At 39.2% G+C, this 22901-nt stretch overlaps 1 protein-coding gene across 12 annotated transcripts in view; it reads right to left on the bottom strand.

Annotated features, from left to right (window-relative positions):
- Nucleotides 1-22901, bottom strand: part of SOS1 (SOS Ras/Rac guanine nucleotide exchange factor 1) — a 63771-nt gene that overhangs the window by 19301 nt on the left and 21569 nt on the right. For all 12 annotated transcript variants that reach the window (XR_009744661.1, XR_009744660.1, XR_009744662.1 and 9 more), the window contains 6 exons: nucleotides 10284-10411; nucleotides 8689-9344; nucleotides 3286-3367; nucleotides 2734-2856; nucleotides 2067-2170; nucleotides 209-431 (listed from right to left, as the gene is read on the bottom strand). Coding sequence is in view for 4 of the 12 variants with exons in the window: in XM_061461308.1 (XP_061317292.1) it covers nucleotides 209-431; nucleotides 2067-2170; nucleotides 2734-2856; nucleotides 3286-3367; nucleotides 8689-9344; nucleotides 10284-10411 (1316 nt within the window). In the remaining 8 variants the exon portion in view is untranslated. The remainder of the gene's footprint in view (nucleotides 1-208; nucleotides 432-2066; nucleotides 2171-2733; nucleotides 2857-3285; nucleotides 3368-8688; nucleotides 9345-10283; nucleotides 10412-22901) is intronic.

Genomic DNA, 22901 nt, shown 5'->3' with positions numbered 1-22901 from the left:
AGCCCTATCTACTGCACATTAACTGGGGGGAAGGATAAGACAAATACTTGTTTTTAGCAGTTTTTCCTGACAAAATAGCAATCAATATACAGCACTGGTAAAGTCCCTTGACCTACTGTGGGGATTCACATCAGGGGCCTGCAGAAACAATTTCATGCTGGAGAATATTTTGGTTTGTGTCATGTGTTTTTCAATGGAGGAAAGTTACCTGTAAAAATCTGACTCAAGTAAAGTAAGCTGCCGAGCAATTTCAATTGGATGCAAAGTGAGCAAGTCAAAAGTCTCTGTGTGTCCTGGTTTGCTTATGTGCCATTCAATCGCCGGAGGAGGGCTCTCAAAAGTAATGTTGTGACTTTGCCCAATGGCTTGTGCCTGCTTCTTCCGGTTGATGATCTTTGTGATAGATTCAACCCACTTCTTCATCGCTTTGCCTGGCACACAGACAGAAATTTGCTATTTAGTTACTCTTAATAACCGTGCACTATTGAAATTATTATTTAGTTACCCTTACTAAACTTGCACAGGTCCAGGTCATTTACCCAGACCTAAGCAAGGCATTTGACACTGTCACACACAGCACCCTTGCCTCTAAATTGGAGAGGCATGAATTTGACAGATGGGCCAGTTGGTGGATAAGGAACTGGCTGGATGGTCACACTCAAAGAGTTGCGGTCAATTTCTAGGTCAGTGATGAGTAGTGTTTCTCAGGGGTACTGGGACCGGTGCTGTTTAACATCTTTGTCAGCAACACGGACAGTGGGATCAAGCACCCTCAGCAAGTTTGCTGATGACAGCAAACTGTGTGTTGCAGTAACAAGCTGGAGGGAAGGGAAGTCATACAGAGGGACCTGGACAGGCTGGAGAGATGGGCCAGTGCAAACCTCATGAAGCTCAACAAGGCCAAGTGCAAGGTCCTGCACCTGGGTCAGGGCAATCCCAAGCACAAACACAGGTTGGGGAGACTGAGAGCAGCCCTGAGGAGGACTTGGGCATGTTGGCTAACAAGAAGCTCAACGTGACCAGGCAGTGTGCGCTCACAGCTCAGAAACCACCATGTCCTGGACTGCATCACCAGCATTATGACCAGCAGGTTGAGGGAGGGGATTCTCCCCCTCTACTCTGCTCTGGTAAGACCCACCCTGCAGTCCTGCATCCAGCTCTGGGGCCCCCACACAAGAAGGATGTGGAGCTGTTGGAGTGAATCCAGAGGAGGCAATGGAGATGCTCTGAGTGCTGAAGCGCATCTGCTATGGAGACAGGGTGAGAGAGCTGGGCTTGTTCAGCCTGAAGAAGGCTCAGGGGAGACCTTATGGGAACGTTGAAGTACCTAAAGGGGGCCTATAAGAAATCTGGAGAGGGACTTTTGACAAGGGCATGTAGGGACAGGACAAGGGGGAATGGCTTTAAGCTGCCAAATGCCTGTTTAACTCGATACCATAAGAATTTCCTGCATGAGATGGCGAATTCATTGAAAATTTACCAGCAATCCACATTAAACTAACTGGCTCATTCTCTCCCTCTTTTTTATTTCTAAATAACCATTAAATACTTCTCTAACACAACACTCTCCTACAAAGTACTCCTGTAGCTGCTTCAGGTTTTTTACAAGGGATCAGGAAAAATCTATACAATCCCAAGTGGAAGGTAACCTACAGTTCTAATACGCACTGTGAAATACCTGGAAAACCCTCGCTTCAAAGAAACAGTGGTTTCCATCATCAAACTTTTACAAAAATTACACCTGTATACGGTTTAAGAGGACAATCAAAGCAATTATTCAGTCCTGATGATTATTCAGCTATTACTATTTTGCATGATTTCAGTCCCTTTATAACAAAACCAATACTTATTAGGATGTAAATAACATTCTTTCTTTTGAACATTATTATTCAAGGATTTTGAGTAATAGTGTTGATTGGCTTTTTTAATTAAGGATTATTTTATGTTCTCTGGGAAGTACTTAATAAGCAGTCAGTCCTATTTCTCTGCTCAGTGATTCCATTCCATACCTCAGGGATGTGTTATGATTCTATGATAAATGCTAGCGCTTAAGAAATGACAAATACCTCTTACTGTTCCAATGAATTCCTCTAAACGCTGCAGAAGATCAGCATCTCTTTCAAAGTCATAGAAGTGGTGTTCTACCCAGTGTCGACACACATTTAATACTCTGGAAAAGGAAAGGATAAGTAAGCATTCTACAATACAGTGTACCTTCATGTCTAGCATTTCAAGGCTTTTAGTTGGTGAGGGCTCGCAAGAATATCAGAATCAGCAATTCAAAAGCAATTATTCTACTGTCTGCATGTCACCAGCAACCAGATATAAGCATCCTTCTACTTTAAATTTAAAGAAGTCAGAGTAATGCTATTGTTCATAAAAAGAACATTATCTAAAATGTTCTCTGTCTACATCTTTGTGGCACACATATATAACCTTGAAGAAATATGGATTTTAAAAAAAAACTGGGAAGTACAAGAAACTAATTTGCACATTAATAAGTCTAAAACTCATCACAAGCCTTTTCTAAGGCTTTTGATGCCAAGAATTCAGATTTCCACCAGGTTTTCAAGTAGCAAGGTCTAAATGGCTTACTGCCCCTGCATACTCTTTACCAAAGCATCTGCAAGAAAGGCTGCAAGAAAGGTATCCCCAAGAGCCACTGCATCCAAAAGATGGTACTTCAAAAGACTTAAAGGAAGTCTGTTTGGCTCACATTGATGCAATACCTACCGTAGCTGCACAGGTTGAATGTACTCTTTCCTAAATCGTTTTAACTCTGCACTAAGAGGCTGGTCTCCATTTTCCATAGCAATACGATCAGCTTCTGTGGGCTCAGGCTCTGGAATTTCAAATCTAGCAGAGAAGATGGGCATAAGACCAAGCTCTTATTTTACTCATCTTACTCACAGCATGCATGAATAAGATGTCAATTAAAGATAGCTTGAAATTCAGAACATTTCAACATGTCAGAATCTTATATTTTGGTAAGCACATAGGAAGATTTGCTAAATTCAGTAACAACACAGATTTCAAAGATAAAACCATGGGATGCTGGAAGTTCCTGGAGCTACCTGAACAAACCGAAGGCTCCTGGATATAACTTGTATATTTCACCTACAATCCTTGAAATGACAACTTAAAAAACACTTTAAAAAGTGTTTGGAGTGAATCAAGAACAACAAGAAAACAAGAATCTTACAACCTCTACTACTCCAAGTAAAACCAACAACAATAATACAGAACAGGTAGTTCATATGAACAGTATGTTTAACAGTGGCATACCTTTCTATTAGCAGACTCAGCAACTCTTGAGGTTTACAGAAGGATCTATATGTCGTGAGAAAAGTCCGAACAAAGTTGGGATCTAAGACAAAGAATAATTTCATGCTCAGGTCAGTGATTACCTTTTTTTAATTTTATTTTTATACTTTAAATCACGTTAACTACCCATCACAATTAAGGATGCTGGTTTATCAATCTACAGAGAAAATGATGTAACAATTCAGAACCTCTTAAAATAGCAATGAAAATCAGAATTTAAAACCAATTTTTATCCTGTTGAGAACTCAAACCAATTACTTTGTCTTTTCCTTTGGTTATTAAAAGACTGGATTCTTTTTCAACAACTTTGAAAATAATAAATATTTTATTTATGAGCCACCTAGTAAATAACTTTAGTTTTGACAACGATCAGGTCAAGATAACTCACAAAAGACACAGCAAGTAACTTTGCATTCAACAGAAATCGCCTTTTCAAGGGGAAAAAGTTTCCCCTAAACTTGTACAACTGATAGTCACGTTTAAGGCAAGTGAGATATTTTTCAGCTGACAGCTCTCCTTTGAGGTTACATTTATTTCACTGCAAAAAAATCAGCAGATTTCATTTAAATTGACTAATTACCTATCAGTTAAACTACTCAAATATGTTTGAAACCAAGCAAATATTGATAACAGAAGCCCCAAAGTGTCTCCCTTCATTACAAAAGCAAAACCATTTATTTTCGAGTATGAGGAAATGCAGTGACAGCATGCTGGCACTGCACAGATGCAACTAGAAACGAAGTTAACCTTGTTATCATTGAATAAAATTAATGACCATGTTACAATGGCTTTGCATATTAAATCCATACACAGATTTTTAAAATTAACTGGTAATTTTTCTAAGAGAGAGTGGCTGAAGAGGAGCACACAGGACTTGAGGCAGGAGTTCCTACAGGCTGTAATGAAGATGAAAACACCTGCATTATTTGACCTAACACTGTACGAAGCCATTAGACTTGTTGCCTGGAATAGGGGTTCTTAAGAGGTTTTTTAAAATCCTCCTTAACTATTTACCAGCACCTTGTCCATTTGCATGAACCTTCTACCTTTCTTAGATCCTACTTAAGCTCTCTTCATGTGGGCAACAGTTTAATGTGTCACACAGATTAACCATGCACTGTGTAACACAACATTTCCTTGCATTTCTGTTGTATGCCAATTCCCGTTTCTTAAACAATTGGCTACTCTGTTTTACCATCTCTATGTCCTTCACTAAGCCATTTTTCTCATAACGCATCTCCCACCTCTCCTTGAAACTGTACAGTCTAAAATCCTTTTCAAAGGCAAAACTCAAAAACCCTTTTGCACAAAGAAAATCATCCCTGTCCCCATCATCCTCATCATGAAAAAAACAGGTTTTGTTATCCTAAAAGACAAGTATAGAAGTAAGCACAGTAACTCATGTTTTCACATCTTGTAATCTGCACACACCATAGAATAGTTAGGGTTGGAAGGGACTTTAAGATCATCAAGTTCCAAGCCCCCTGCCATGGGCAGGCACAGCTCACACTAAACCATCTCACCCAAGGCTTTGTCCAACCTGGCCTTGAACACTGCCAGGGATGGAGCATTCACAACCTCGCTGGGCAATTCACAACCTCCTTAGGCAACCCCCTAAGCAGATTTTGTCTATATGAAAATGAAAGCCTCCACAGCAATTAACGTTTTCAGATCACTGCAAGCTCTGAGTCATAGCTATTGTTATTTACAGGTAGGGTCAGTGGTTAAACCCACAATACATATTGAATTTCAAATGAAGCAGATCAGAAAATCAAATCTAACCTTGTTATCTCACTAGCAAAATCTGTAACTCAAAATAGTGTACAATATATGAGCAAGCGCTAAAAAAATACAGACACCACTAGTTAGTCAGGATGTCTGCTCATGTGATAATTCTCTCTTCAATACAGCCAATTTGAAAGCTAAAAAAGAACAATAACTTGTTCTACAAGGATTTATAAATAATCACCCTTGAATTCCTTAAGAAAGGAAACGGACACTATGATGACGCACAAGCACTCTTAACATATCAAAGCTTTAAAAATAGAAGAGCACTGCCCTATACATAAAAAAAACTGCCACCACTTTCAAATCTTGGTACCACCTAACTCAGCTGCTCTTAAGGAACAGGCAAAGGAGGAAATAATTTATGCACAAACAACTTAAAACCAAGTAAAACCCATTAAAATATGCAAGCAGGGTCAGAACCTGAATTTCTAATTGAAGGGCAGTTTCTCTCATGCAAAAATATACAGAAAGCTGCTTTTGCTGAGGAGATTTCTCCCTGCTTTGCTGCTCTATAGCAGGAGAGTTTGGACAATCTGCCACACCTTCTGGCCAGGTGGCCATCAGGGCTCTCTCCCTGTGCTCACTCTCACTGGATGCCTCCTACCCCCAGCAGCGTTGCATGGTAAAGCAATGCTTTGGTCCCTGTTCCACAGCTAAACAGAGAAATATTTCAGCTGGTTTGTGCATCGTCAGGGAGGTGAGGGAAGAAAAATAAAAGGTCCAACACCCCTATCTACAAATGACATGGACTGCGTAGATCTTCATTGCTGTCCCTGACCCTGGCAGAGGGATTGGAACTGTATGATCTTTGAGGTCCCTTTCAACCCAAACCATTCTACGACTGACAAAAAAGTTGAGACTACTGTCTGAACACAGCCCATATACTCCTCCATATGCAACTAACTAAACTGCTCTTCAGCTACTCGCAACAGATTGGTATCACCTCTATGATTATATCTGTAATTATAGTATCTGACTTACAAAGATAAAAACCTAGCAAAGAGTCATAGCTACAGTAAATATTGTCTTTAGACTGTCAGATCAAGGGCTGCCTAACCAGTCACGCATATTTGAGACAAGTCACATCAGAAGGGCTTGCTATTCTGACATATGAAGTCAATAAATTCTTTCAAGATTACAATCACACATACATAATCCTGCATGGAACAAGAAGAGTCTTTCTACAGCCTGTAGCTGCTTGGCTAGGTATCACCAGAGTACTCATCTTCCCACGTCTCCAAGCAAAACAGAAGACTTGAACTCACGTGGTAAGTGTATGAAAGAAGAGCTAAAGGGTTACTATGGAAAGCTGTTGCCCTACTCACTGCATCTCATAAGGTGCAAAAAAACACTGAATGATTTCCATAGTAAATGGATCTTTGTTTCCTGCACAACAGAGCATTTTGGCTGAGTCACTATAGCTCTATTTCTTTGTTCCCCTGGAAAAGACCCAGAACAGGACAGAAAAGGCACAGAATGGTTAGACCAATTAATTTTTCCTCATAGGAAACCAATAATAAAACAGAAGGTATTGAATGGAAGAAAAGGGTGCTAAGAAATCATGTGCTACCTAACAATTCAGCATCAGGTCCATGCATGTTTCACTAAGATCTTTAAGGCTACAAAGGCAGGTCAAATATATCACAAAACCAACCATTTTTCTTCTTTTGAAGATAGGCTATCCCACAGTACCCACATTCTCAGTTTTGTCATACAATAGTTTGGTCCATGTCACATATACCTTCAAGCAACCTTGTATGTATATGTTGTTAGGCTTCAAGCAACCTACTTAAAGCTTTATTAAATAAGGGCTATTACAAGCAGGGATTTAAATGACTGTGGATGAAGGTGGATCCAATCAATTGATCTGAATGCTTCATTGATGTTCTACATGCTAGCAAGGGCAAACAGACATGCAAAAAATATGACAGAGGCGATTATTTCAAGAAGCCACATGCTCCTTAAAAACAGGCCTTTCTATTTTACGAAGCTGGAGAATGTAGTTTGTGGCTCCCAGGACAGAAATGATGCCTGGAGAGCGCTGCTATCACCTGGAATAATCATAGAATCATAGAATAGTTAGGGTTGGAAAGGACCTTAAGATCATCAAGTTCCAACCGCCCTGCCATGGGCAGGGACACCTCACACTAAACCATGCCACCCAAGGCTCTGTCCAACCTGGCCTGAAACACCGCCAGCTATGGCACCAAAGTCCCAGCACATCTGGAAAGGGCAATTCTCAGTGGTGCATAAGTTAGCCAAAGCAGAGCAAATATTCACAAGGGTATTAATGAAGTACTATTTTTGCCAGTTCTCTGTCAAATACAATGCTAGCTCTAAAAACCAAAAAGCATCTGTCCTTCTCTAAGGCTGAATTGTTTTATTTTAGCTTTCCAAAACATAAAACTATGTCACAAATCATGACTGTGGAATACGAAGCCAAGAGTTGGAAGTTTATAAAGTTACAAGAAAATGATGACAGGCACAAAACCACTCTGGTGAGAACTGCCAGCACAATATTGCATTGGGTTTCTAATACGTGTTAGGAAAGCTCAACTGAAGGGAATGTGGAGAAGAGCAATAACCATAATGGAGTAACCATGTATTTACAAGCATTTAAAAATAAACAAAAATACTATACTACACTAATTATATTCTGCTTATTCCCCACATCTTCCAAACAAATATTCCTGGATTATGCAGGGTATCCAGGACTGAGCTGCAGGAGTACAATTTAGAGTCAAAGGAGTACAATCAGAGTGCAAAGAGTAAAAAGAAAGGGAAACAACAACAAAAGAATCTACAATTGAATATGAGAAGCACAAATGCCAAGATGCCTGAAGTTTTAGAATAACTGACATACAGGTAGATAAAAAAACCAACCAAACAGAAAACCCAAACCCAAGCCCAATGCTTTTCATCATAGCTTATGAAAATCCTGGGAAATTATTAAAAAAAAAGAGGTTGGACTGGATGATCACATAAATGCCTTCAAGGTACTTTCAACACAAACAGAAACCCAAAGTCCTTAAATCAAATCCCCACTGAAATTCTGATTAAGGCAAAGTTCCAAGGCCAAATTATGCAAGTGACTTCTTCTAGGAACCTGGTATTTGGTCTTTTCCATTACATGCCAGCATGGACACAGGTAATATGGGTAGAACCCGTAACTGAAAACACTGGGCCCATAATTCCCTCCCACAGTGCTAGTGCTTCATGTGCCACCCAGCTTTGGAAGTCTCGAGCAAATGCAATTCTTGTAGCCTGCGGCATACAGTAAAAAGTATTGCCTAGAGCTCCATTCCTGCAGGCGCCCGATCCCCCATCGCTTTGATGAGAATAACCTTATGCATATCCCACCATATTCAGCCAAACAGGATTCATATTTTTAACTGCTATAGCGATGCATATTTAGATCTCAAAACCGTAACTCAAAAAGCATGTTAGGATATGTGTATTGCAAAGCATATTTACTTTCTGCAACTTTATATATTTTGCTGCATGTATTTAGCAGAGAAAGAGAAACACAGCCTGGTCACCACTTTGAGTTTTGGGTATATAAAAGAAGCGCCTCACCTGCATACATGTGGTAAGTCAGCCTCTCAATAAGCTTGACAACAGTTCCTGCCTTGATGATGGGGATTCCAGATTTGGGCTGCATGTTTTCTTCAAACACAATATTCTCTTCAGAGTCGGGTTCTGCAAATCTGTAAAGCTCAGGATTTGGAAATCTCATCTGCTCCTCTTTTTCTTCCTGCAACATTGTTACATCCAACATTCTTTCCAGCGTGCTTCTATATTGCAAAGATATCAATGCTGCCATCCAGTTGTTTTTCTCCTCAGCTGATTTAGCAGCAAAAATAACACTGTTCTCATCTTTTAAGATTATTTCAAAAGCATGTCTGTACTCGTTAGTGTCGTCCTTATCGTTGATTTGTACCTTTCGCATGAAGAACTTTTCTTTTAGACGATATTCTGCATTGCTAGCACCAGGAAGTCTTGGCTGGCCATGATTTGACTTACAGCAAATCATCAAGCCATCAAATAGAAATATGTGCCTCTCATGCTTTGCTCCTACACGTGTGAGTGTTCCTTCCATGATGAACTCGTTACAGCATTGTCCAATGTCCTTACCCTCCCAGCCATCAATATTTTTCTGGATTTCATTCATTTTCTTAATTGCCAGCTGTTTCCCCTTCATTTGCTGAGTATAGAACCGGCATGCAGATTCACTTCAGTGAAGATGGGAAAAAGGCAGCCTATTAGTATATATGTATTTAAAAACCACAACCACCACTAACAGCAAAAACACAAGATCATCTTCCTGAGTGGTGAGAATTCCACTGAGAATGCAGTTTCAGCAGCCAGTATCAGCACCACTGCAAGTCTTGACTAATGTTTCACTTAAGTAACTCATCTGATAAATTTTCTACTTATCTTCTATGTAATAAATGTTGTACATAAACACGGACAACCAGAAGCAGGCAAGCCATTAGTGCTTCTTAGCCTAATAAACCACTCATTTCCATAGCCAACAAAACAATTTTAGACTGCATTAATTTGAAAGAAACTTATTTAGAGAAAATTATCCATGTCCAAGCCTAAAGATTCCACCTTGCAGCACAGAACTTGTTTGGTAAATAAAATATTGAAACAATTTTAAGAGCAAACACAAAGTTTTAACATGTTTAAATAACTACACAAATGTTAGCATGAGATCAAGAATTTGCTACAACAGAGCATCTAAGAATTAGCTATCTATGCCTCTATTTCTATTATCCAGTGGTAATTTGAACTAGGCATTGCACAAAACAGTTCAGATTAAGTAGTTTCAAATTCAAGCACATTCCCTTCTAATCCCACAGACAGGCACTTCTACAATATTTTTAAGTGAATGTTCATTATCTGAGCACAATTACCCCACAAATGCCGTAACTTTCTACTTACCAGGGAATTCTCAGAACGTCTCAACTACCAGCATGCAAACACATAGAAACTAGAACAATTTTAAAACAATAACAAATTATCTCGGCTTTGATGTCACTTCCTCTGAAAAAGCAGGCTTGTCACAAACTATTTTGTTCATTGTTTACTAAAAGAGGAAACTGGGAGCCCTGGATTTATAGCAAAGCATTAAGAGCAGAAAGCAGGAAAAATGGAAACGTGTTTACCTAAGCCTTCGTTTTGCAAGACTTTTGGAGCATATCCGTTCCATACTGCTTTGAAGATTAAGTAGGGCAGTTATTGCTTGCTTTAAGCACTCTTTATCCTCTTCATCCTCACTTTTTTCTTCCAATTGCTGTGAACATTGAAAGTCAAATACAAAAAGTGTTACAAGCATTTTGGTTTGTTGAAATACAGAAGTTTGACCTAGGAAGAAGAAATCCAACCATCTGATGATTTTGTATGCTCCTGCTTATTATTAAAGTTAATGAAATTGCATTACTGACACAGGCAAGAGAGATCTGCTAAGAGCTTAATCTCAGTAAAACAAGAACAGCAGCCACTAGTCCTCCAGATACAGACACACTCAGGTACGTGCTATTTACCTCAAAACTAGCTTGATTTACCTTACATCTCCAAAAGAGAATCCATTTAATACGTTACATCTTAAGAGGAACAGTGAGGAAGGAAATCTCCACACATACACCACAGGATCAAATCTATGGTATGGCTCTACGTTTGTGACACACCTGTAACAGGCAAGCTGGACTGAAAGCTAAGCAAAACTCCTTCAACACATGGATAAACAGAAGATTACAAGGGCTCTCACCTCATTAACAACAGACTAATCAATAATTCAGGTTGGAAGGGACCTTGGAGATTACCTCATCCAACCTCCAGCTCCGCTGCAGAGCAAATATAGACCAGGTTGCTCAGGGCCATACTGAGTTTTTAATTCTCTCAGGATGGAGAGATCACAACCTTTCTGGACAATCCATTCCAGCGTCTGAAACCCTCTTGGCAAAAAAATCTTCTCCTAATACCTTGTCTGGATTTCCTTTATTGACTTTTCACAGTGGAATATACAGTGGAAGCACTTCACAGCTTTGAGAAGTATTTCTCTGTCTTCCCTACGCCATCATACAAAGATACCAGGAAGGTTTCCCCTTTTCCTTATACTCCTTTTCTCCAGAATGAGGAAGCCCATTCCCCCAGCTTCTCCTTCATCACATGTTCCATTCCTCATGTCATCTTGACAGGTCCTTCCAGTGAGTTTGTCTCAGTACACCAATGCCAACTGAAAGCTTACGCTGGATGTGGTTCTCCTGATGCAGCCTTGCCCACCCTGAACAGGCAGGCACTGCCAAATCCCACAACCTGATGGCTACACGCTTGTTAACACAGGAATACAGGCCTTCACTGCTCTAAGGGTGTTCTGCAGGCTTGTGCTCAGTTTATAATCCAACAGGACTGTGTTGTGGGTTTTTTTCACACAAAAAAGCAAAGGGGAAAAAATAACCAGAGGGACATTGACGAGAGTTGCTTGGAGCAGTTGCTTGGCTGTTCATCAGAAAACACAGGGGTATCTAACCATGGCCAGCTTGTAAAACCAGGATATATATGCCCCCATCTTAGCAAACAGCTACATTATGCCTTCATATATTAACTTATTTTAAAGGACAAAAAAATATAATAAATTTCTAAACTATAACTGGACAAGAAGAGTTAATACTAATACTTTTGTGCCTAACTAGCTCTGTGACAGAGAAGTTTTATAAAACAAGATCTGCCATGTTTTCTCCCCAAGATTTTAGTCTTAAATCTTCATTTAATCATTAAAATGTTTTACATTCTACTTAGTGAAAAAAATTGTTGACTACATCTGTGGCTTAGATGTAAAACTGAGATAATTATTTACAGGACTATTAAGAGGTAAGTGCTGAAGACAACCACACGCTTTTAAGAACTGGCTCCAGAGTACTGAAAGATTTGTTTTGACAGAGGTGATGTAAGTGAAGTGACAGGCTAGCATGGACCAGAGTAAGACACCCTTGGCAGTACTGCAATCACACAGTTTGCTTCCAGTATAAAATGAAAGTATTGTCCTCCAAAGTCCATTGAACACAACATATTCATGTCTTGACATTTGAATTGGTCATAGAATAGCATTATTTTTTTCCCCTGACCGGAGTTAATCATGCAGTACAATAGCTGTCAGTGCCAAAGACTATTTTATTTGTTTCAGCCACAAGGATGACCACAAGGCTTATTCTAGGCAGCCTTAATTTATGCAGTATAATCTGTTATGCACTTCATCTAAGCAGCATTAGGCATGAGACAACCATTGAGACAGGGCTAACAATGCACCACAACAGACAATACTTCCCAAAAGGTCTCAGGGAGAATAGAATCATAGAATGATTTGCAATGGAAAGGACCTTAAAGCTCATCCAGTTCCACTCCCCTGCCACTAGCAGGAACACCTTCCACTGGATCAGGTTGCTCCAAGCCCCATCCAACCTGGCTTTGAACACTGCCAGGGATGGGGCAGCCACAGCTTCTCCAGGCAGCCAGTGTCTCATCGCCCTCAGAGGGAAGAGCTTCCTAACACCTCATCTAAATCTCCCCTGTCAGTTCAAAGTCATCCCCCCCTTGCCCTGTCACTGCAGGCCCTTGTAAAACATGCCTCTCCAGATTTCTTATTCTCCCTTTATGTACTGGAAGGCTGTTGTAAGATCTCCCCAGAGACTTCTCCAGGCTGAACAAGCCCAGCTCTCTCAGCCTGTCTCCATTGCAGAGGTGCTTCAGCCCTTGCAGCATCTTTGCAGCTTTCTCTGGACCTGCTCCAACAGCTCCATATCCCTCTTGTCTTGGGGCCCCAGAGCTGAACACAGTACTCCATACAAGGTATCACAATAGCAGAGTACAGGGGAGAACCACCTCCTTCAACCTGCTGGCCATGCTCCTTTTGATGCAGACCAGAATGCAGTTGACTTTCTAGGCTGTAAGTGCATGCTGCAAGGTCATGATGAGTTTTTTTAATCAACCAACCCTCCCAGATCCTTGTCCTCAGGGCTGCTCTCAATCCAGAGATCGAATACATCACTCCAAGATGAAAGAGACTACCCTCATCGTATTCCTCTGCTCTACTAGATTTAACACAGAGGTACCATCTTCCTTTGCTTCAGTTGTGCATATCAGATAGGTTTAGAAAGGACTTCAGACAAATAAGGCAGGTACAGCAGTGCTGGCAGAAGTCCTGAAGGCTAAGAAAAACATGTAACTAATTCTAAGATTTTGCATCTTTCCTGTACAAGAGTCAATGAAGGCTCTTTGCCTTGCGCAATGCCTCTCTGCCAACTTCCATCAGAAGAATTTGGCTGGAAAAGATTGTTTTAGCCTAGTGTCCTTGAAAACAGACCTTATCAGATCCTACGGTATGCTTTACATTCTCTTCAGAAACATACTGGTACAGATTAATGTTTGTAACTGCAAAGTATTCTGCTCCTATGCCGAGTTTATAAAACGCTTTTTACAGCAATTTCTCTCCAGTTGCAAAAATTTTGGCATTCATCATAGAAAAGTCCATATCCAAAAGCAAAATACATGTTTGATACCGTGTTAGAGAGAAAGCAGTTAAGACTAGAATCTCCCCATCAGGATCCATTGGAAGTAACCCATATTTTCTATTGCATATGCAAACTAAATCGAAGTCCAGTGAGTGTAATTGTGCTCCAGGCTTAAGATTCAGAAAGCAGTGTGTAGAAGGATGCACCTTCTTAAGTGTCAGACCAACACAACTGACAAATCTACCAGTGCTGGAAACTATGAAGACACTTCTCTGAACACAGAAAAGGAATTTGAAAGAATACATTCCAGCATTACACGACTGCCATAAACCGCTATCAGAAACAGTCTTAGTCAGAACTAAGCCTAACTTACAGCAAAGAATTTCACTTTACACTACCTGTAGACAGTTTGGAAGAGCAGGTTAAGGAAAGTGAAATGGCATCACCAGAAACACATCCAAGTTTCTCTGCAAATCCCACTGATTCTCCTATAGGTGTGCAGTGCCCCCTAATGAACAAACCGGGTAGATGCTAAATACAAGTGCGTGGTGTTGGGTTTTTTAGATAGTCCTGTGAGGAATACTGTATTATTATGGGAAGGAGATTTGTGATTTAACAGTAGTATTACAGTTGCAGTTATAATAACCTAATGAGAAAAATATTAGTTTATAACGATTTTAATGATTCACAACACTATAGTCACAGTATCCTGGCCATTCAAGGGAAACAAACTTGGAAAACTGACTGCTAAGGGAAGTTTCTAATTAAAAGAAGTACTCTACATTCTAGGCCACAAGCCCTGCAGATATATCAAGTGGAAGAGCAGGTATTTTGTTCTACCTCTTGCTTAACACAAGGATTAGATGTTTATAGAACTGGTAAGTTCCAAACAGATACAAAAGAAATCCTCCTCATGCAGTACAAAAAAATAAACTATGATAGTCCTTCATTTACACTGCCAGGGAAGCATGTATCTAGAAAGACAATGACAGAAAATACATTTATACTTACAAGAATATGCAGGTATAACAATACTAGTGGGTGTCATGATGGATGGTGTCCCTGCCCATGGCAGGGGGGTTGGAACTAGATGGTCTTTAGGTCCTTTCCAACCCTAACTATTCTATGATTCTATGTACTTTAGGGCTTACATAACAACCTAGACTTTTGACTTCCTGGGAACTTATTTCAAGTCTAACCATTGAAATTTGTGAACTGCAGGTTCCCCAATTTAAATGTGAGGAGACATCACAAATAAGCTTCTATACACAACAGACAACAGCATATGGGAGGCAGGGAAATCATAACTGAATTTGCTTAACTCAAGATCACTTGATTGCAGGTGCTAACAAAACTCACTGCTCCCCCAAACTTTAATGTGTGCAACTTGTAAGTGGGTGGTCCCACATTACAAGTGGGAGCTGCACACCACAATACTCAACAACAAGCTCAAACTAGTACTGCCTCAGAGAAACCTCTTCAAAACCCACTATGCAATGGGGTTTTGAAGCCCACAGCGAGGCAATAAAACAGCTGCATAGCTGGCAAAGCAAGCTTGATATGTACTGTGACCTATCTGCTGTGTAAGGAAATGCCACATAAGTACGCAATGTTCATGAGAACATGAAGTGCACTGACACCAGCTAGTCCAGCATCTGTTCTAATGCCTCACCATTTTCTTCAACATGTTTCTGAAAATGGGGTACATACCCAAAGGTAGTCCTGAAACAGTCTATTTTATGATCAAGAATAACAGTGAACAAGGTTTTCTCCTCTCTGGCAAATGCAGGCAGGCTGGTCTGCTGGCACTTCCCCATAAAACACTCCCAGAAGCAGGCTCAAGAGCATTGAGCTGCCTGAGAGCTCTGACTTTTTGCAGTTCCTCGAAATAATAAAAAGCTCAGCCCCAGCAAGCCGTATGCTGGAAAAAAAGTGCTCTCATAGACTGTTCAGAAAGTCTGACTGTTAGAAAGGCAGGAACAGCAAATGCTGACAACTGCAGGAAACACTATACACACTTCTGGGAAATGCTAGCAGTCTAAAAGGGACTTGAAGAATAAAGGAAACTCCATATGCCATATTCCTGCACATACATACACAGCTTTAATGCACTGAAACTTTAAAAGTAATTTTGTTTTCATATAAACTGTTTTGAGCATAGTGCAGTAAAAATAGGCATATATTTAGATGTTTATTTAGATACACAATATAGCAGGAGTGTTATTTGCGTTAAGAATGAATCCAAACTTAATTATTGAAGTAATCATAAAAACCTTTTCTCCACTCAAAGTTTAACTGTGCCTTCTCAGTTTAATTTTAAAACTTACATTAAATCACGTAATTTACATGAGCATGTCAAATATCAAATCTCAGATATCAGATAACTGGTTACAAAAAGGGTCCAGAATTGTCTTGAAAGTACATTTTAAAGATAGAAGCTAAAAAGCCATCATCTTTTATTTCATACCAAGTTTTAACTCATATGTTAAATACAGTCAGCCCATTGGGAAGTATACCATACAAGTAAATCGTTAAATAAGAAAATAAGATGCATTTCACTTTTTAGCACAAGATTTCCAGCTCTTTCACAGCTTGACTATGTGATTTAAAATAGATCTCAAAGATATATGGAAAATTTAAGTAAAAACTTCACCTGAGCCCAAGAAAGTGAAACCATCTGGACTAAAACCATGTGAATTTAAGGAATTGCTACTTTGATAACTCGATGTAGATGCTCTTAATTATGAAGAAAGGAATGAAATAAAAATAAATCTGTTGCAGGAACAGATTACAGTACTCTGAAGTACGTGCCATTTTTCAAATCAGGACGGACAGTGAGGAAGAGTCAAGGAAGAAATATTCAGAAATATATACCACATCAGTCTGTCAACTGACATTCAACAATTCAACAGCTTAAGTTTTCCAAACCAGGTTTCTTATGTGGCAAATTTGCCACTAACATTCCCATGAATGGGTACAGCCTGTCAGGAGACCAAATTCCAGATTAGGTCTGCTCAAGTGCTACTGCAGCCTGCGAGGTATTTTAACTGGTTTCTGCTCAGCAGGAAAGAGTATGTATGCTCTCAGTTTCTGCAACTGTGAAGAGAGATTCATGCATGTGAGCAACTCTCACTGAGCTTACACAATCAAAATTCCCTTCATCAAGGAACAGATACAAAACCAAAGACTTGTTTTCAAGTAAGTTCCTTCATCTTCTCATGAAACCATTTCCTAAGCATTCAGACTTTTTGTAGGCTACTGGCTGCCATATACATATTCTATATTCCCAGATTCCATTACTAGGGGAATGGCCACTTAGTTTACAGGAGGCCTTGTCTTCTGGAAAACCCATCTGCTCTTCACCCTTTAAAAATCTGGGTCTTTTTTTTTTGCATATACTGATGTCTCTTCCACAGCAGATTCATTACCTTTCTGCAACAAACGTACAAGTTCACACAGATCCTTCCAGAGCCTTCATGCTCTGAAATTCTCTTCTTTCTTACTGTCACTTTGGTTTGTCTCATCATTATTAGCAGACCTGCAGAATACATTAGAAATTTTATATTCATAATTAAGTTGGTAACATTTAGTTAGATCAGTATTTCAAATATCACAAAATATTTACCTATGTGCTTCCAACACTTGTAATTGAGGTCTTCCATTTTCTTTCCCCACATTTTCCATCATAGTAAAGACAATTCAATTTGAAAACATCTTCCCTTTCTCTTTTGTAATTCCAAAATGGATTAAAATCCACTTTCACTGCTTCGACACAATTTAAGTCTGATCTTTGCCAGCCAAGTTTGCAAGACGTGAGCTCAGCTGGATGGCACCTCTATATTTGGATAGGAATGTATGCATTTTTGAATGCTATGTAAGATGATTCATAATTTCAGAGATCATTTTTGGAAGCAACAGTAGAACCCTGTTGATTTTAAGAGGAACCCTGTCGATTAAGGAAAAGTCAGCAGACAAAATTAGGGATTTCAATCGAAATCCCATGTGTAGACTTGGTCAACAGAAACCATGAATGCAGCTTGTTATTTTACTTGTGTTTGTCATTTCCTACATCTTTTCATTGGTTTCCACTGAAGATATCAAAGTATTAACAGAAAACATAGACCTGCACCGCTATAAAAGCGAATAGGGAAAGCATGCTGGTAGTGGGACTAAATCCAATTCTGCACAGCTCCATGTCCAGAAACATTTCCACTGAAGAAATCAAGTATATGGAAGCCTCAACCATAGCAGACTCTGAGGATCTCCCTTTTGTAGAGAAGATGACAAGAACAGAGGCAGGAGGATAGGGACATACACTACTGCTGTTAAAAGACTATACAGCAATACAAGTATATAAGGGACTATATGATGACTGCCAGTCACAAAAACTATAGGAGCTGAAAATCTCAGCTACGGTAAAAGCTTCTTAACATTCAATCCTTGATGGACTGTGTCAAAGCTTTCATTTGGGGGAGAGAGGGAGAAGTGATCAAAATCTGTCTAAGTTCCTGTAACACCCATCTATTTTCATGAGAACTTGGCCTTGGACATTCAGCATGAACTGCTGCCATGTAAGCTATAAGAGTTATCTACCATCATCATCATCAGCCATTGAAAACAAGAAACAGACCTCCGACCAACAACCCTAGAGAATAGTCTTTCCCAATAGATCACTCCTAATTCCCACAGTAGTGAAGAGAATTTGCCCTGTAGGTATTCCCAGAAAATGAATCAGAACACAGGAGTCTGGAACCCTACAGCTGCACAGTGAAGTCAAAAGTCAAGTTGGAGTTAAGTTAGTGCTGTATTTGACTCTCCAAAGACAGCATCATCTAATTAAGAACAGTCTGGCCCTCTGCCATGCTACTCGCTGCTCCAAAGGATCAAAGTACAACATTTGTTGGTCCAGCAGCAGATTGACAATAACACAGCTCAAGTGTCACTGAGGACTGTAAGCAAAGTGGAAGGAGGATTTTTTTTTAATTTTACTTTTATTTTATCCAGCTTTTGCACAAAAGCAATTTTAGCAGAGTAATGGAGAAAAATATTCTCCAAAGGTAATAAGAAAAGTGCCTGGAAAGAGAAATCTGCTTCTCAAAAGCCCAGATACATCCTGTGTAAAAAGAAACAAAGCTACACAACAAAACATTGTTGTGTACAACAAACAGCCCCATCACAATACCATAAACAGATGACATAAATCATTGACAAATGAAGGGATACATGTGCACATTTGTCTGACACAAACACACAGGAAATCCATCAGTGAGTACCACAGCTAGAAATTAAGAAAACAGTACATTCTGAACTTCTTCAAGAGTCATCTCAGAGAACCCAATTAATCAGATTAACCAAGTTTGTTGAAGAACTGCGCACACACACATATGCAAGTTTTATTTTCCCCATCACCTTCCCTTTGGCTGCCAAAGACACAGCTGCCAAAGCATAAACCCATGACCAACTAAAGGAGAAAAGCAAGAGAAATATTGTCAATGAAACCAAACAAGCAAGAAGGAAATACGGAACCCCATTTACCCGGCCGTATCACCTCCAACTTCTACCATAAGGCACAACTTCTGTACCTTTACAACAATGCAGTTGTAATGTAAGTCTTCATAGCTTAACTATATGAAGAAGTTAAGTTTTTCACCTATTGTCATATCCTAGGAACCCTCTTCCTGAACCTGACACCAACATTTATATCACCACAGCTTTTCCCCCAAGAAACACCCAAATACACTTGGCCAGTCCTTATCACATATGAACAACAGTTTGGTCAAGCTACATTTCCTCAAGTAGATAGGCCTTCACTGTCACAGAAGCATAAAACTGCGTATTATCTCCAGTGGATGTAAAGGAAAGTCATCCTCATCTGCAGTTACATGTACAAGCCCTATAAAACAGTAATGCTTCTGCTTTTACTTCAGAAGAGTATGGTAAATACAAGTTAATGTGTTTGGAAAGAAGCATGAGCATGCCAGGCAGTGATTTTGGCAAATAAAATCCTTTGTTGATGCAAATACTTCCTTAAAATAATTCATAGCTAGTCTGAATCTGTGATTTTCTGGGTTTAATATTAATAGAAGACTACTAAGGATTGACCAAAGCAAAAGAATCTGTTAACAGTGCCTGTACTAAACACAAGCAACAAAATCCAGTGTTTTGAGACAATATATAACATCTCATAAAAACTTTGCAGAGTACCAAAGTTCCACTAATTAAAACCTGGTGATTCTCCGCCTTGGACTGGGTTATACCAGTTAGAGAGGGTATTACAAACCAGTTTCACTAAATTTGTTACACTCTGGATCACGAGTCTGACTGAATCAAAGTGAGGTCAAAGCCCAAAATAGTTTGGGATGTGCTGCCCAGTGCAGCTCACAGCAAGAGACTTACAGGATCAACCTAAAGATACTCTAGTCCTAAACTACTAATATTTCACCACCCAGTGCCTTCTCCAGCAACACGTAACAAATCTAATACCATCAGGTCAGGAAAAGGGTGGTTTCTTGTCTTGGAAGACCTTGCCAAACCAGATTTTATTTATTTTAAGTCACATTAGGACAGGGAAAGACAAAAAAAAATTGTTTAATTGAGGAGTATTTCTACTGGAGCTGAACTGCCAGTCAGTGAAAACTGGCAACTTATTTATCATCTAAATACTAATTCTGAAAAAGTCAATAAAACACGCTAGATGCTGCTGTGAAATGAGAGGGTCCTGAGAATTACAGATTATAGCAGCTAGAATTCCAACTAAAAAAGTATTTGTAAATAGACACGAAGTTTCCGTTCAGAAGTCACAAGAGCCAAGTCTGCACTTGGTTTAAAAAAACCAACCAAACAAGAAACCTATCTAGCTTTCCTGTTTTCTGGAATATACTATTTTATCTAAACAAAGTTTATAGATGATTTGGGCCATTCCTACTTTGAAAACAAGGGATTTTGATTTTTAAATAATCTTTTATTTACCCAAAGAAAATAAAGAGTATCACACATGCACACAAATTTGCAGCATCCAAAGCAGTGCTCAGTTCAAATTAAGTCTTATAAACATCTTCCTTCAATTACTTGAAGTCATAAATAACTGCACTGTTTGTACTACCTTATCTTGCATTTAAGAGTCCACATTTCTATTCACAAAATTGTATGATTTAGAAAAGCCCATTTGCATTATCTGCAAGCTTGCAGAAAAGCATAATCTCACATGAAGCAGCTACATTATACAGTTGGTTCTTACATAAAAGTTCAGGGACTTTCAGGTTTGGTTGAAGGAAAACACAGCCCTTTAGCATATGCTAATTTTCCAACAAAGTTACAGCAAGGAGCTTCAGCTAAAAATAGAATATGTATTTGTGCATTCCTGATGCCCTGCCAAACTTCAGGATGGCTTTAGTTTCTAAATAGGATAACCATCAGTGGATAGAAATTAACTTTTTTTTTTGTACTCTGCATAGTTAGAAGGTAACTTTGAAGTTACCTACTTAAATGCATCTCAAAGTATGTAAGATTACACAACATAGCTCAAAAAAATTGCTAACCTGTTTATCCTTAACTTTATCTATATTCAAGAGAAATAAAATGTGTTTTTCCATATAGCACTTGGCCAACATTCTGCCTCTTCATACCAAGAGATCCATTCGCATAGCATTTTAAACTTGATTATTCACAGATATGCCTGCAATAACTAATCAGGTCTCTTACTATACAAAAGTATTTGATACAACTTTGCATAAGTGAAATTCTCAGGATTACATGACTAAATAATTCCACCCATACCCTTCCATCAGCACATCTTTAAATATATCCAACCTGGAATCTGTTTGTAGATTCCAGATATAGGAAAGAAAATGTTATTGCCAACACAGACTACTTGAGGGAGGGATTCAGATGCTGTGTGCACATCTATGTACTAATTGACAGATGAAGCTCCTGTCATGAGAGTTACTCTCCCTGCATGCACTATTATCCATTACCATCTATTACACATATCACATCTGACAGAAGTGATGCGTGTCTTGCTAAAATGTGAGATAAGCCACACAGTGGAAAGAAAACCTGCAAGGTTATCATATACAGAACAAAATACAACCCAACAATATCATATTTATTCAACCCAGGGCAGAAGGTGGGTGGGTGCAGAGCATGAACATGAAAAGACAAAAATTTTACATGAGGCATAGGTCAGGAGTTGCAAAAAGACTGACAAGCTTCTGGAGATGGGCTTAGCTAAGCCTCCAGTTTGCTCTAAGAAAGGAGAATATCAACTGCTCCCTATTTCTGTAAGAGCACATGCCCTCTTTCCCCCACTAAAATTACCAATGGCAAGAAGCAGCGCAGGATGCCTTTGTGTCAGACAACATCAATCCTTTGTGCTTTGTCTATTACATAGGACAACACCATGTTCACATCGACATCTGCAAAGCCACTAGGGTACTGCATTTTGAGACTGGGTGATAAAAGCATGAGCAGAGAAACCTTATGGCTGTGCAGGTCTTTATCATATGAAACGCAGACAAGCTGTATCATACCTCCCTTGCAATGGGCTGTCATCAAAGGAAACACTTAATATGTTAAAGATGTCTGAAAAGCGAGACCAAACCCATGAGCTAGACAAAGAGATCAAGCACATATTGCAAGATTCAAAAGCAGCATGTTATACAAGATGAGCTATGTGCGAAAGCTGTGCATGTAGATCTAAATCAGCAAAAACTGTGTTAAAACTGTAGACACTTAGACTCAAAGATGATCTAACTACTGGGTTATCCCAAGACAACCGAGCATTCCAGAAAAACACACATAGCTTTCTTCAGAAGAGCAGAGATTTTATTTTTTTTTACTTCTGATCCAAATCTCCCAAAGTAATTAAATCTGGAACACGGTATCCCTTATGAATTTCCATTAAGTCCAAATGAAAATTCTACTTGAAATTTTTCTTCAAAATGCTCTACACTCCTTAAAGATTATTATTCAATGGTAATTGATAAATACCCCAGAAAAACACTCTATAGCTATTTTCTTTACATGTCTTGTAAAGAACAGTCTTTACTGCTACCCTACACCAATGTGAGGTCTCATTACAAAAAGTCCAATGAGTACGCATATCAATCAAGCCTTCCCTTTGAAGGAAGGCTATCAACCTTTACAACCACCATGGGATGTGCACTGCAAGAACACCACAGCTTTTACGAAAACGAGTCTTGAATGCAAATCTTACTGTGATTTTAAATTTACAAAGTAACAGCTTGAGGAAGCCTTGGACACTTTTGTAATACAGCC

This window comes from Pezoporus flaviventris, unplaced genomic scaffold (assembly GCF_033815535.1).
Source record: "Pezoporus flaviventris isolate CSIRO_AGI_PZ_B2104156 unplaced genomic scaffold, CSIRO_AGI_Pfla_v1 ptg000031l, whole genome shotgun sequence".
NCBI classification, from domain to species: Eukaryota; Metazoa; Chordata; class Aves; order Psittaciformes; family Psittacidae; genus Pezoporus; species Pezoporus flaviventris.
The sequence above is the reverse complement of the archived record's forward strand: the minus strand, read 5'-3'. Positions and strand labels throughout refer to the sequence as shown.